The sequence below is a fragment of the Falco punctatus genome (assembly GCF_963210335.1).
Source record: "Falco punctatus genome assembly, chromosome: 11".
Classification (NCBI taxonomy): Eukaryota; Metazoa; Chordata; class Aves; order Falconiformes; family Falconidae; genus Falco; species Falco punctatus.
In genome coordinates, this window is record NC_137591.1 from 16927624 (window position 1) to 16941177 (window position 13554).

The window sequence follows — 13554 nt, forward strand, 5'->3', positions numbered from 1 at the left end:
TGCCCCAAAGGCAGGCAAGGTTCTAGTGGCTTTCATATTTCATCATGCTGTTGATTCTTCCTGCCAAAAAGCCTACTACAGGAAGATAGCCTGGAAATGCTTTTCGGCAGGAGAAGTTAGCAGCGGTGAAATCAGGCCAAGCCAATGGAACTTCACTTCCAGAACAAAAAGAATGTTACAAATGCACAGAGCCAAGGAGAAAAGGAAGCTCTTGCAAGAAAAGCATCATCAGAGCTAAGTCACTGTCTGACGGGTCACTGATAGCCAGTGGGACACAGCGAGAACATGTTTCTGTTATCAAACCACAGACAGACAGGCAGCAAAAAACTATCCTTGCTTTTTCCTGGTTTTACATGTCATCTGCAACTTCCCTTGCAGTTTCAGTATTTATTTTGAGTTGGTTTTGCTGCCATTTCTTGTTTGTCTTGCATACATGTGACTTCCTTCCATTTCACCACAAATTTCCACCAAATAAAACCATATGCACTGCCATAGCAACATTTTAACACAAACACAGGGTAATCTTTGTTCACTGAAATACACAGTTCTTTTTTTTTTCTTTCTTTCTCTCTTTCTCTTATTAGCAGAACCTGCATCTGCATACAGTTTAACTGAATGTCATAGCAACAACATAAACACAAATTCAAGATATTTTTTCCTTTGGAGGAAGGAAGAATAAATGTTTTCAGGAAAAGAGCATGGGACTTAAGAAAGCAGACTGAAATGTTTGTGACCAAATACGGCCTGAAGTTACATCATCACAGCTGTATATGCACTCTTAGAAAGCCTGCTCTTGCAAGGTGTTATACATTCTCAGTTCCTACAGATGTCAACAGAGCACAGCCGTATCTGGCAGGGTAAGGTCTGAATCACAGGCTATGCCTACACACAACACCCAGGTGGGACTTGCTATCAGCACTACAGTGAACTTAGAAATGTATGTACTTCTTTTAGACTACAGTGTGTGGTCTGCACGATAAACAGTTTTACTCCTAATGCAAAGTAAAAGCGCACTGTTTGACTGGAGTAACAAAAACTGGTCCAGCATGCCTCTAAGAGCTAGCGCCAACCACATACTTTGTGGCGTGACCCTCTTTTCCTCTATGGGTGAAGAATTCCTAATGGAGAGATAAACACAGTAAAACCTGGCATTCAGATGCATTCATTCAAAACTTAGCTGTTTGTTACAAGGGTATCACGTTGTTTACCCATGACAACTCAGTAACTTATGCCTCATACCCCCAAGAAGTTACACAAAAAAGGAAAAGAACCAAGTTCTCTCATACAGCTGACTCAGTCCCACTTCTCAGCTATTGCTTTGTGCTTAGCTATGCTCTATTTTTGTCATTTATGGCTTGTGAAAGGGATGACTTAATTAAGCTTCGATTTTTTTAAAGTGGCGTGTTCATTCAGGACAAGAACCCTTCCTCTTTGCTTTGCAAGCTGATGGTCCTTCAGCTTAAGCATGCTGTGAGGGTTCAGGCTTTGAAACCTGAAAAGCCTAAACATTAAAATAAACGCTGGAACAACGCTACACGCAAATAGCTTGTTGTTCCTTCTATTACAAGTAGTTTATAGAGGAAAATAAATCAGTAAGCATAGCAGGCATAAAATTAAGCAGTCAATGCAAGCTGGTATTGCACAATGAAGATTAAATACCACCACACAGTTTTCATTCACAGACATCATCCGTGCTGAATCAAGGCAGGGTCCTGTAAGGATCCTCATATAATATGATTACAGTAGTATGCTTTCAAAATGGACACAACTGAAGTCTTCCACGCAACCTCAGCTCCACGTCTTAAATTTCAAGTGCCTGACCAGAAATCTAAAAATACAGCTTTTAAAGATGCATGTTCTCTCTTCAGTTTATTACAAGATGCTCGTTCTGGGTTAAATCACTCAGAAAGGAGTTAAAAACTTTCCCTTAACTGCCTATGAAAGTGGTAAAAACCATCTGCCTAGTCAAAGAGTACATAAACTTTGATTACGTGAGTAACATTATTATTATGAAGAATTACCATTGTTGCAGGACCCGCACTGGTCAACTGTCATCAGTAAGGCTGTGCTTTTAGCCAGACACCATCATTTTGATTCGTTTCTATAATGAAAAATGGAAGAAGTTTAGCAAAACTTAATAAAAATACTTCGATTTCATCTGGGCTTGCATTTGATGAATTGCCACTGTTCAAACTAGTGTAACCTTTACCAAAACTAAGTAAAAATAGGTAAGTAGTAACCTGGGAATGAATGGCAAGTGCTACCAAGGCCTTTTATTCTCAATTTGATTGAATTCTGGAAGATGATTCCCAGCTTTGTTTGGGAAATTTAAGTTCTAGTAACCACCACAGGAATGTTCCTTAATCATTTTTTAAGACCTTCTTTAAGATAGGAATAGATTTACATCTGAAGATTAGATTTAACAGCATCTTCATTTAAAAAGACATTACCATTGTGTTTTAACTCACAAGGAAGCTTATCCTAGATTTATGGAAGAAAAAAAACCAGCACAGGCAAACCCTTTCACACAATTAATGAAAACCTTCGAGAAAGTATGGAAGTAATGCAAATTACAAATCTGCATTCCTCAGCCAAAGACTAATCAGACACACATGCAGATCAACACTAATATTTGCAGTGTTCTTGTTTCCGCCATGCACTATGAATCTTAACAGAAATGCCACGCTCTTACTCCAGATGAAACATTTTCCAGCAAATGAACTGTGGCAGCTTTGCTGTTCTGCTCTTTTATCAGTGGTGTTATGAACGAGTTCAAGACTGGTTTAAAGTAATTCGTGGCTACCAAGTCAATGTGCAGTAATCACTGATTAGGAAAAGCTTATTCACTTCCACTGAACTGAAAAAATATGAAAGCAGCACCTATAGCTAGGAATCCTGGTTCTTTAAAAAGGGTTAAAAAAACAAACATTGAAACAAGAGGTGGGCAGAGGACCAACAATGACTAAAAAAGAAAATAGAGCACAGGTGGCTACTGCCAGGCAAGAAGAAAAACTTCCCTGTTTTACCAGGGGCTGCAAAACACACAAGGGAAAGGACACATGATAGATACCGCTGTGAGAAAACTTTCCAAACCAGTAGCTAGGTGTCACGGTGAACAATTTTTTTAATGACAATTTGTTTGCGAAGGTGTGGAAAAAAATACACTTCTAAAACTTTTAACATCTCCAAAATCCTCTCCCCGCAGCATGGCCGGTAAGGAACCGACAGCCTGGTGCCCTGAAGCCTTGAGCGAGTCTGGCAGCCCCCAGCCCTCTCCCATACTGCTGCCACAGCCTCCTGTCACCTCAACACGCTCCTTCACTGCTTTCTGTTGTCTTTCCACTTACGATGCCAGCACTGGCAGGAAGTACCGTTGTATTGAAAACCCACCTTCATGGCAGCGTGGCGTGCATCCCACACCATCAGCTTTCGTCACAAGGGTGCCTGTCTCGAGCAGGAGACAAACAGGCTGGGGTAACAACAACGGCAGCGACAACCTCACAGCGCTGTTTACAAAGCGATCGTATCCTTATGACTTGACATATACTGACTTAGTAGTTAGACTCTTGCAAACCAATCCCAACCACCTGTGCTAATTCCTGAGAACTGCCTGGTGCAAGCGTGCAGAGGGGCTCACCAGTCTCACACCGCTCACGGCACATGCTGTTCTCATCCCCCAACAGACACACCCCCGCCCCGCGGACTTACACACAGTGAGAAGGGGTCTGTGATCTAAAAATCTTCCCAGAAGTTAACAGCAGATTTCTATTGTCAGCAGATGATACAGTACAGGACTCTTTTTTTAAGGTTTATTTGTTTTTAAGTAGGTAGGCTTAGTTGATACTCCGGTGAATATTTACAATACCTGGCTTTAGCAGGTAAACTAGTAATATGAGATGCATAACATAAGCATTATATGTAAGTCCAATATATTAGCACTAGTGACACTTTATGTATCCATTTCTATCGATTTTAAAACCCACACTAATTTAGAAGGTCAGGGTAGACGATTAAACATTCACCAACACGGCACCCTGAAACATGGTTTGACCTGTCTTAATCACATTAAACAAGATGCAATGAAGGAATAAAAAACATGTATCGCACCAGGCACGCAAAATGCCACCACAGAAGATTAAAGCAAAAAGCAAAGTAAAATCATTTGCAGCAGCTCAGCATGACATAGACACACCCTAAAAGAAAATTAATCTAATGAAACACAGTGGTTTTTTTCAGTAAGTTTAAGCATTAAGACTCAAATCCACGTATAAATACAAATATGTGATCAGGTATTTATAAACTCTGAAATCAGACACTGAGCTGTTAGGGTAAAAGGAAAAAAAAAATATAGTTGAAATTAACTTGGAAATGTTAAATTTGGGCTACTCTGATTTATGAAAGACACATGGACAAAAGGCTGCAATTAAACAAGAATATCAGTTTTTTCTGTAATCGGCAATTCCCCATTTTTTACTTACATCCCTAAACATACACTACTAAATCCAAAAATAGGCAGGCAGTTTGGAAGTGCTGCTTTTAGTGAAGGAAATCAAACCAAACCTCTGAGAACTCATTTGGTATAAAATAAATTTAATTAAATAATTATAATAGTAAAAAAATTCTGACTCCACCCTCTCCTCTCAAAGAACTGTCACAAACTGTCCCGAATTTCCCCTTCTTCCACAGACGAAAGGGATGAACTTTCACTGTCCGAGTTCTCTGCAGGTTCACTGCCATCTGAGGGTGTAGGAGACAAACAAAAAACAAACAAGCCATTAGTTTCAGCAATGTTGTTTGCTCATCAAACAGAAACAGTTTCATATCTTCTTTTCCTCTTAATCACACTTTCCTTCAAGGCCAGCTATTTCATAAGACATAATCAACCTCATAACGTGGGATAAAGCCCTGGGCAGGACTTTGTTGCTGAAGGAGAAAGCAGGACAATGTTGAGAATTTCTTACAGTTTTTAAATCTTGGTCTTTCAGTCAAGTAGGTAAGCAGAGTATTTATTCCCCACAAAACTCTTCCCCTTCATCCACTGAGAATTTAAGATTCTTCTCCTGGCTTATTTGTTTTAGATGTTGTTTTCTGGGTCACTACATACATACATCACAACTGTAATGAATTACAAATCATTTACACTTTTATTAGCATTTCAGTTAAGATGGGGAACTACTAAGAAATTCTAAATGGAAATGGAAAAATAAGATGATGCACCTATGTGCTCCTTCCACGTGTTCCAGCATCATAAGATGGTGTTAAGCTGTGTGAATCCATGAGCTAAGGCTGATGAGGTTAAGCTGCACAGTAATTTGTGCTTTAGGACACAGCTGTTGTGCTCTGATGAGATCATATCGTGAAGCATTCATTTCCCAAACTGGTCTTCAGCCTCACACCCCGAGACTCCTTCTTTAACAAGCACTGACCCCAGTCACCTTGTGGTGAGGTCAGCAAATGCCACTGCTCGGTGGCACTCAACCCGCACAAAAATAAAGTACAGCAAAGTGGGCCCATGATTCACACTCTGCTCTCATTGTTATTTTCAGTACTTGATCCAACTATGAATTTAAAGAAGTTTTTGAGCATTTAGTGTCAGATGCTTTATGAAGGAAACATTACCAAAAGGGAACTGATGAAGTAAACTTACTGTCCTGTCAAGCCAAGTCCTACAGCTGGCAAACACTGATAATACATCGGACACAGTGTGCACCTGTACAGTTTCAATGGAATTTGTTCAAGAAAATAGAAGCATTTCACCCAGAAACACTGGAGGTCACATTTTGTCTACATTAAATCTAGTGTATAATCAATTAACATTTATATGCCAGATATGTACTGAGTAATGCACAAAGTAAGGCTTGTTTTTGCCCCTAAGTCCTGTGAAAGCTTCTATAATCCTCTACTATCTTCAGCCATGACTGACCTTGTATGCTGAAATCAGAGCACCTGTAGTTTTTGCTATAAGCAAGTCAAGCATCAAAACATCGCATAAAAGAACGTGGCAATCTTCTGACTCACAGTGCAGCTCAACAGACAGATTTCAGCTTTAGTCTGTTACAGTAAGTTTTATTTAATAGTAATTATAGATTGTCTTCACTCAAAAATAACATATTTGTATGGTGTTGATAGCATTGCCTATAAATTAAGATTGCCCAGTCCTTCCCACCATAAAATTGGCTGCAGTTTACTTATAATGTAAAATTTAAACTCTGGGTTTGAATTTTTCAGTGCTGGTTTCCTTCCTCAATTCCTATTTTCCTTATTTTTTGAAAGTTTCAGCCAAAATACTTCAGCCATTTCTGAGAATGAGGATAGGAGAAATAGGCTTCGTCCTCATGAAATTCTAGCAGTTTCTCTTTGAGGACATCCAGCTCTGGCTCTCCCCCAGTCTTTGGGGGCAGTAACTTGAATCCTGGGGGGAATGGTGATCTTTACCCAGCATGTGCCTGTTGCTACGGCTATGCTACTGTCCTTCCTGGGGAAGGGTGCAGATCTGAGATTGCTTGGTAAAGAAACAGTATTTTAGCAGCTGAACTCCCACAAGACACCGTTTCTTGTTCTAGCCTGTGTCCTTTGCAAACAGAGGGCTATGGTCGTTGGAGCCCCCGTGCTCTGGCAGACGCTCTGCCAGACATCCACTCATCAATGCGGCAGCTGTTTGCCTGGAATGCTGAAGGGAGGTCAGCCGGACAGGCTCTCCGAGACAAGTGTCCCTCCGGGTGCGCACGAAGGCGGCAGAAAGGAAAGGCAGTATGGTCAGAGAGAGGATAAGCAAGAGCAGGACGGATAGCTTAGGAGGGGCGTGCAACTGATACAAAAAGTCATACATGGCAAAGAAACTGGACTGCGAGAAACACACAAGATGCTGCAGCAGAAAGGTCACTTCTTGGGAGACGGGAGTCAGCTGAAGTACCTCTCTGATTATAACTGACTTCTCCCCGGAGGTGAACCCAAGATTTCCGCTCTTAGCAATTATCTGTGAATGCAGCTGGTAAAGCAGACTAAATACTGCTTTTTCTCCTTTATTCTGTAAAGATGGCACACAGCATAAGAGTATAATGATTGTGCCACACTTCAGCAAAAGTGGTATTTTGTCCTCACCGGGATAACAGCAACCAAAAAAGCCCTCGTATTTTTATATTCATGTTCTGAACATGCTTTTCCTGAAACAACATGGAGTTACTGTGGCAGGCTTCCGCTCTTAACAGAAAAATCTCCAAGTATACAGGGTCCAAACTGAACTCAAGGCTGAAGTTAAGTGTTAATATTAAAATAAATAATATTAAAATTAAAAAACGTTATATAATAAATATACCCAAGACACCTCAACAGGGAACTATGCACTTGATTTTTATGGAATCTATAGAAACAGTTAAAACAAATCAAAGGTTTCCAAACCCTGCAACAAATACCAGCTTCAGGGGTGACTGCTAAGTGAACGACCCCTGCGGCAGAGGAAGGTTGCTATCTTGAAGACAGACACCCACGCTGCCCGTGCCAGAGCTGCTGGCACATCGCCAGCTGTTACTGGCTTTCTCTTCCCTTTGCTCTTCTACCCTGCCTTTGACAGAACCAGCTAGCTGCTGCGGCAGCACGACCTCAAAATACAGTGTTGTTCAATCAACGCTTACTTGAATCTATATCCCTAAAAGGACAACCTCCCTACGGGCTCAGGAGACAACAACAACCACCCTACGCAGATTAGGTTTATGAGTCAATCAACTGTAGTGCCCCCCTGACATCTAAATCACGGAACGGTTTGGGTTGGAAGGGACCTTAAAGATCATCTAGTTCCAACTCCCCTGCCATGGGCAGGGACACCTTCCACTAGACCAGGCTGCTCAAAGCCCCTCCAGCCTGGCCTTGAAATCATAGGAGTGGGGCTGACTACTGAAAACCAAGGGACCTAGATCGAGAAATAATGGATAAACTGAAAGCACCTCATTTCCTTGCGCTCCAGTACACGTCTGTGCACTCCTAGGGTGAGTACCAGTGGACCTAGTTGCTCAGACAAGGCTTCTACCTTATCCCCTGCCACGGTATCTCACTATCCAAAACTCCTGCTGTGCAGTGCAAGAAATGTTTGCACGTTGTTTCTTTGAGAGCAGATTGCTCCAGTGGATCACTTAGTGTTCTATCTAGCCGGAACAGCAAAGATCCATGGAAGTTTGATATCACTGGTACAGTACTCTCAGTGTCATATTTATTCAGTCAAATTATATGCACATAGAGGCATGAATGAGTTGCCACGGGGAAACAGTCACTGCAAACATATTTCAAAGCTTTTCTTCAGAAATCTGTAAAAATTACAGGCTGGCTCACCACTGAAAAGTATGGAATTTGGTAACCACAGTGACTAGCTGGAGGACAAGAGACAAGGGAACTGATTCCCTGTATCAGCACCTCCAGAAAGTGAGTTGGGACATGAAGCCTTTATACTGGGGAGAAAGTTAACTGCAAAACTAAAACACAAATTCCTCCTAGACCTGGACTCTGAGGTACATCCAAGATGGAAGTTCTCCCTCAACTAAGTACTTTTTGAAAGATAACACTGTGCTTTTAACCCACCTGAAAAGCTAATTTGCCATTACAATTTCTAGTAACTACCCTGTAATTCAGATTTTTTGTCCAATGCTTGGAAATAATGGAGAATTATTCCTTTGTGTGATTAGCAGACTTATTTCAAACTCATCCTCCCCAGACAGCTTGACTTTTAGAAATAACCAACTCTGTCAAACTTTGCTACATTTATATTTACATTGTCCTAAATTTAGGACAAGGCTGAATACTTGTTTTACGTTAATGGCTAAAAATACACAAAAACCCCAATCAAACACCAGTAAACAAAGTTAGGAAAACCACATACAATACAGCTTATGGATGTAAACTATCAGCCAGCAGTTTTAAGACAGCATTCGTAACAGGTTTTTTATAGCAATCTTTTCAATTCAGAGGGAAATACAAGACATACTGCACATTCCTGGCATTATTAATAGGCATATCCTTAATTATTGTTTATTTAAATAAAATATCTAAGTATAGCATATCAGGAAATAAATATATGCTTACCTTGGCCAAGAACCACCATGTCATTCTTCAATGTTTTTAGGACCACAAATAATGTTGGATACTCAATTATTACTTTGCCTTTCAAATTGTCTAGGAGGCTTCTACTGGCATCCAGTTCATTGTACCTTAAAAATAACAGGGAAGTTTATTTTGGATTTTAAGAGTACCAAGGACATATGGTACACTTGTGGGAAGGAGGTGGTGGCATGGAGGGAAGCTTCTGCCATTTCAGAGGATTTTCAGATGATATGTTCAGAAGAACTATCTTATGATTCAAATTACATGTCCAGTCTTATTATCCAGCTACATATGTTTTTTTTTAAACCCTCCTAACATCTAAGCGTAACAACAAGAGGAGAATCAAATTTCTCTAAGGGCTGAAATGAGTTCTTAATGACTATCTTTCAGATACAGACATAGGGTTATCAAAATGGGTATATTTACCAAAACCAGATTCTAAATTAAAAATAACAATGTTGTACTTCTGGGCTTTAACGCTACAGGTTTAATTTACATAGTTAGCAGTGCACCTTATGGATTTACTTACGAATTATCAGTGAAGAACTGGGAAGACAAAATAGAAAGCGGATCTGAACAACCACTAAAGCAAAGGTATACTGGAAGCACTTAGAACTCTGTTTTTATACAAGTAAGGGATCTGATACCCGGAACATTGAGGCAATAATTTCTAAACGATGGTACAATATCCCTTTTATGTGTAATTAAATTTCTGCTTCTTATAGCACCACCTGCAAGCACCCTGTAGAAATCCCCACATATGTGTGTGCTGCAAGAAGCGCATGACTCGGATGCACAGTCCTTTCCCAGAAAACGGCTCCTCTTCACCGTGAAGCCAGGTACAGAACAAATAATGCCACAGTAATAAACAGTAAAGTGAGCATCTTCTCCACAATTGTTTCCTAGAACTGTAACATTCTCTCCCAACTCTCTAACTGAAAACCTGGGCATGGGATTTTGGGGAAAGGAAGGGACATTTCAAAGCCCTCTGAAAAAGAAACCCCATTGCTTTCACTTGCTGTAAGTGTGGCATCCAACAGATGCTCTGATATTATTACATTGCAATCTGAGTTATGCAATTCTTTCTGTAATCAGCATTATTAAATTACTACTAAGCTATTGTATCAATTAAAGGCAAATGAAGTTCAAAACCAAAATATACTGTAGGCAATAAGTGGAGAATTTCCCATAGCTGCTCTGCCTCCTCTGATCATTAACATATTATGCAGTTGGGTTTTCTTTTGCCAAAACCAACGCTGGATGCGTGAAGGAAATTATATACTTTACGATTTACAGTAATGTGTGATTAAAAACAGTACATCAGAGGAGTCAGCACACAAGAATAATATTGAAGGTAAAACAGGATTTGAATTCTTGAGATTTAAGGGAAACTTAGTTTGAGCAAAAACTATTTCTCTCTCATATTCAACTTCAATCATCATGAAAATATTTGGTTTCATGTTTCTCTCAACCCAAAGTAATTATGACCTCTTCTTACCGAAACCCTTTAAAAGGGATAACAGTATATTACATTTCTTATTGAATGAATGCATTCATAACTTGTGGATTAACACACATGAACAGAAACATATTTACTGCTTTATTTACAGTACTCTAAATGCAAAGTATGGCAATACCTTTCCTTTGGCAAGGACCTCAACGCATTCTTTTCTGGTTAAGCAAACATTTACCACCAAGAGGCTAAAGTAATCCACATGCCACAATACACTTTCCATTATCTCATGTTTTAGACAAAACATCTTTAGCGTCCAGCTTGGCATAAGATAAAACGTTTGTACTTAAAACTATTTTATGATAGTAAGTTACTGAAGTGTTAGATCACTGAGTCAGAGTTTTATCTTCGTTTTTAAAGCAAATTTTATTGGTTGACAGTGACAGAAAAAACATCTAAATTTTTAGTGCCTAATGTAGGCTGTAAACTTCATGGAGACTAACAAAGGAGCTTGATGCTTCTCTTTTCTAAACTTTGCTCTTACTCTCTATGCTATCCAAAAGACCTCGTCTACCACATTCCCTACTTCATACACAAGTGCAAGTAGAGGTTATCTGCTAATCCACCTGCCAACCTCTTCCTTGACTGCGGACACTTAAAAGATTTCAAAAGAAAACTAGTACTTATCACTCAATTCCAAAGTCTAATACTGGATGGCTCCTGAGCAAGACTGGTTTTTCAGGTTCTCTCTCTGAAAGACTCACGATAAAAACCTTCCCAATTTTATCCCAGAACTAGAACGAAGTCATACATCAGAGGGTGAACAACACAGACCTATGGGCAAAAGAAGACTGTCCCAGTAAGAAGGCTTTTCCAAAAGCCTACATACACATACAATTTCAATTTTTACTTATGAAAAGGCTGGACCTGTTTGAGAAAAATGAAATTAAATGAAATGGCATTTTTACAAGTCTTGTAACTTCCTGTAGTGATTATTCACCGCGATGAGCTGAGGATGTAGGATAACACTGGAATGCAGGTCCTCCCATGTATTTGCAGGGAAGTGGTGTCACCACAGGTAGGAGATGGAGCAGGGAGAACCCGGTAATCAGATATTACCAGATGTTCTTTTATCACCGTTTTCACCTACTTGTTGTGTATCAATGGGACTGAGTAGCCTGCTCAGTAAGAACGCATAAAGAGCTGCAACCTTCTTCAGGCCCTTCCTTCACTGTGCATTTCAAGTGACAATCCAGTAAAATGAATGACAATCAGCATGTCTGTTCTTTCACTTGGACTCTTCCACGCTCCAGGGCCAGTTACAGGAGCCAACTTAACTGAGGCTGTCATCCTAAGCAAGCTCCTGTGGCCCTTCATGACAGGATGGATTTGAAGGTAAGCCTGGCTCCAAATGAACTGACCACCCTGACAGAACCACTGCCTGAATACCCCATCTTCACATCTTTCCTTTAAACCCTGCCCCTGCTTTCTCTTTTCTCCTGCTGCCCAGTTCATACAAACTGTCTGCGCTACAACTTCCCGATCCCCATATTCAGCAGGACTTCTCTTTGCACTCTGCTCTCTCCATCTTCCTTCCTCCCTGGGATTTACTTCCCACAGATTTTCTTTCCCCCTTCCATACACTCCCTCAGCCTCCTTGTCCAACACCCACCATCTAATACACTTTCCTGACTCTTTTTCTCACCCCAAGCAAGGCTTTATGACTCTGTCACGAAGCAAGAAATACACCTGGATTTCTTCTCGATAAGATAACTCCATTTATAAGGACCACAAAGAGACAATCTTAGCAGACAACAGCTTTTGATTTTAGCTGGAATGAAAAAACAGTAACTGCTTTTTAAAGGGAAAAAATTAAATACAATTTGCCTGCCAGCAGGCAGTTTAAAAACCTATAAAAATTGTGACAATTGAGAAAATTTAACAAGATTCAGCAAGCCCACATCAGTTCCCATACGACTATTACATTTGCTCTATGAATGGCTTTGTTACCTCTCACAAAACGCTGAAATTAATGTGGCTCTGCACTTCTGATAGCATCTATAAATTTCTGTGAAGGCGAGTTTCACTATCTATAGTTATTCCACCACCTTCCAGGAATTCAACAATTCAGTCTCCTAATCTGTCTCCCACAGGCAGGAATGCTATATTAGGTCACTGCATCACAACACGCTCCCCTCAAATGGAGCCCATGGCTATCATCGCAGTGGCGTAACTTGTCTCCATGGATTCAGACAGCAGGAAATTCCCTGCTGATCAGGTTTTCCTGAATGTCATCTACAGGAACTTTCATTTTAATAAAGAAAAACCTGCCATCTGGAATTAAAGATAAATCACAACCATGTTAATTTTTATTTCAGTCTTGCAGATGCTGAAAAGAGAACAAACACGTTTTAAGCATCTAAATAATTGTAAATATTACTAAAATTCATACTTGTATAATGACACAATTTTCCTGTGACAGAGATCAACTAAAACTATTGCGCATATTTTAAACATAGATGATTTTTCTTCCTAGAACTGAGTGGAAACATCGAAGTATTTACTTGGCATAACTCAGATACAATAAATCATGTTATCTATTTTGGGTCTAGTCCCAAAAATCCACAACCAAACTTCTGCTAACTTATGGGAAGAACAAAGACGTACTCCTGCCCGCCCCCCCCCCCCCCCAACAAAAGAGGGTGCATTTCCTAGGTATCTGCATCTGCCTAGAAGCGCCCAAAGACTGGGTGCAGCATTTAAAAGCCTCTCCCAAGCACTCGTTCCGAAGTGCTGCAGCACAGCAAAGATAATAACTAACAGATGGACTCTCATTCCTAAGTTGTGAATAACCTCTTCGTGTGGTTATGATTTGGTGAACATGGAAGTAGTGAAATGCACTCTTGAATTAGCTATGAAAGGAAAGTTATATAGCAGAAAACACAATGTACTGAAATAACACACAACTTTTATATTTAATTTATCACTAGAACTGATATTCCAAAAATCTGGAA

The 13554-nt window shown here is 40.1% G+C and overlaps 1 protein-coding gene across 1 annotated transcript in view; it reads right to left on the minus strand.

The window, feature by feature from the left end:
- Positions 1–4570: 4570 nt before the first annotated feature.
- Positions 4571–13554, minus strand: part of ZNHIT6 (zinc finger HIT-type containing 6) — a 37627-nt gene continuing 28643 nt past the window's right edge. Inside the window, exons 9-10 of the mRNA XM_080406651.1 lie at positions 9070–9194; positions 4571–4737 (exon numbers count right to left, since the gene is read on the minus strand). Coding sequence (XP_080262777.1) covers positions 4652–4737; positions 9070–9194 — 211 coding nt within the window. The 3' untranslated portion in view covers positions 4571–4651. The remainder of the gene's footprint in view (positions 4738–9069; positions 9195–13554) is intronic.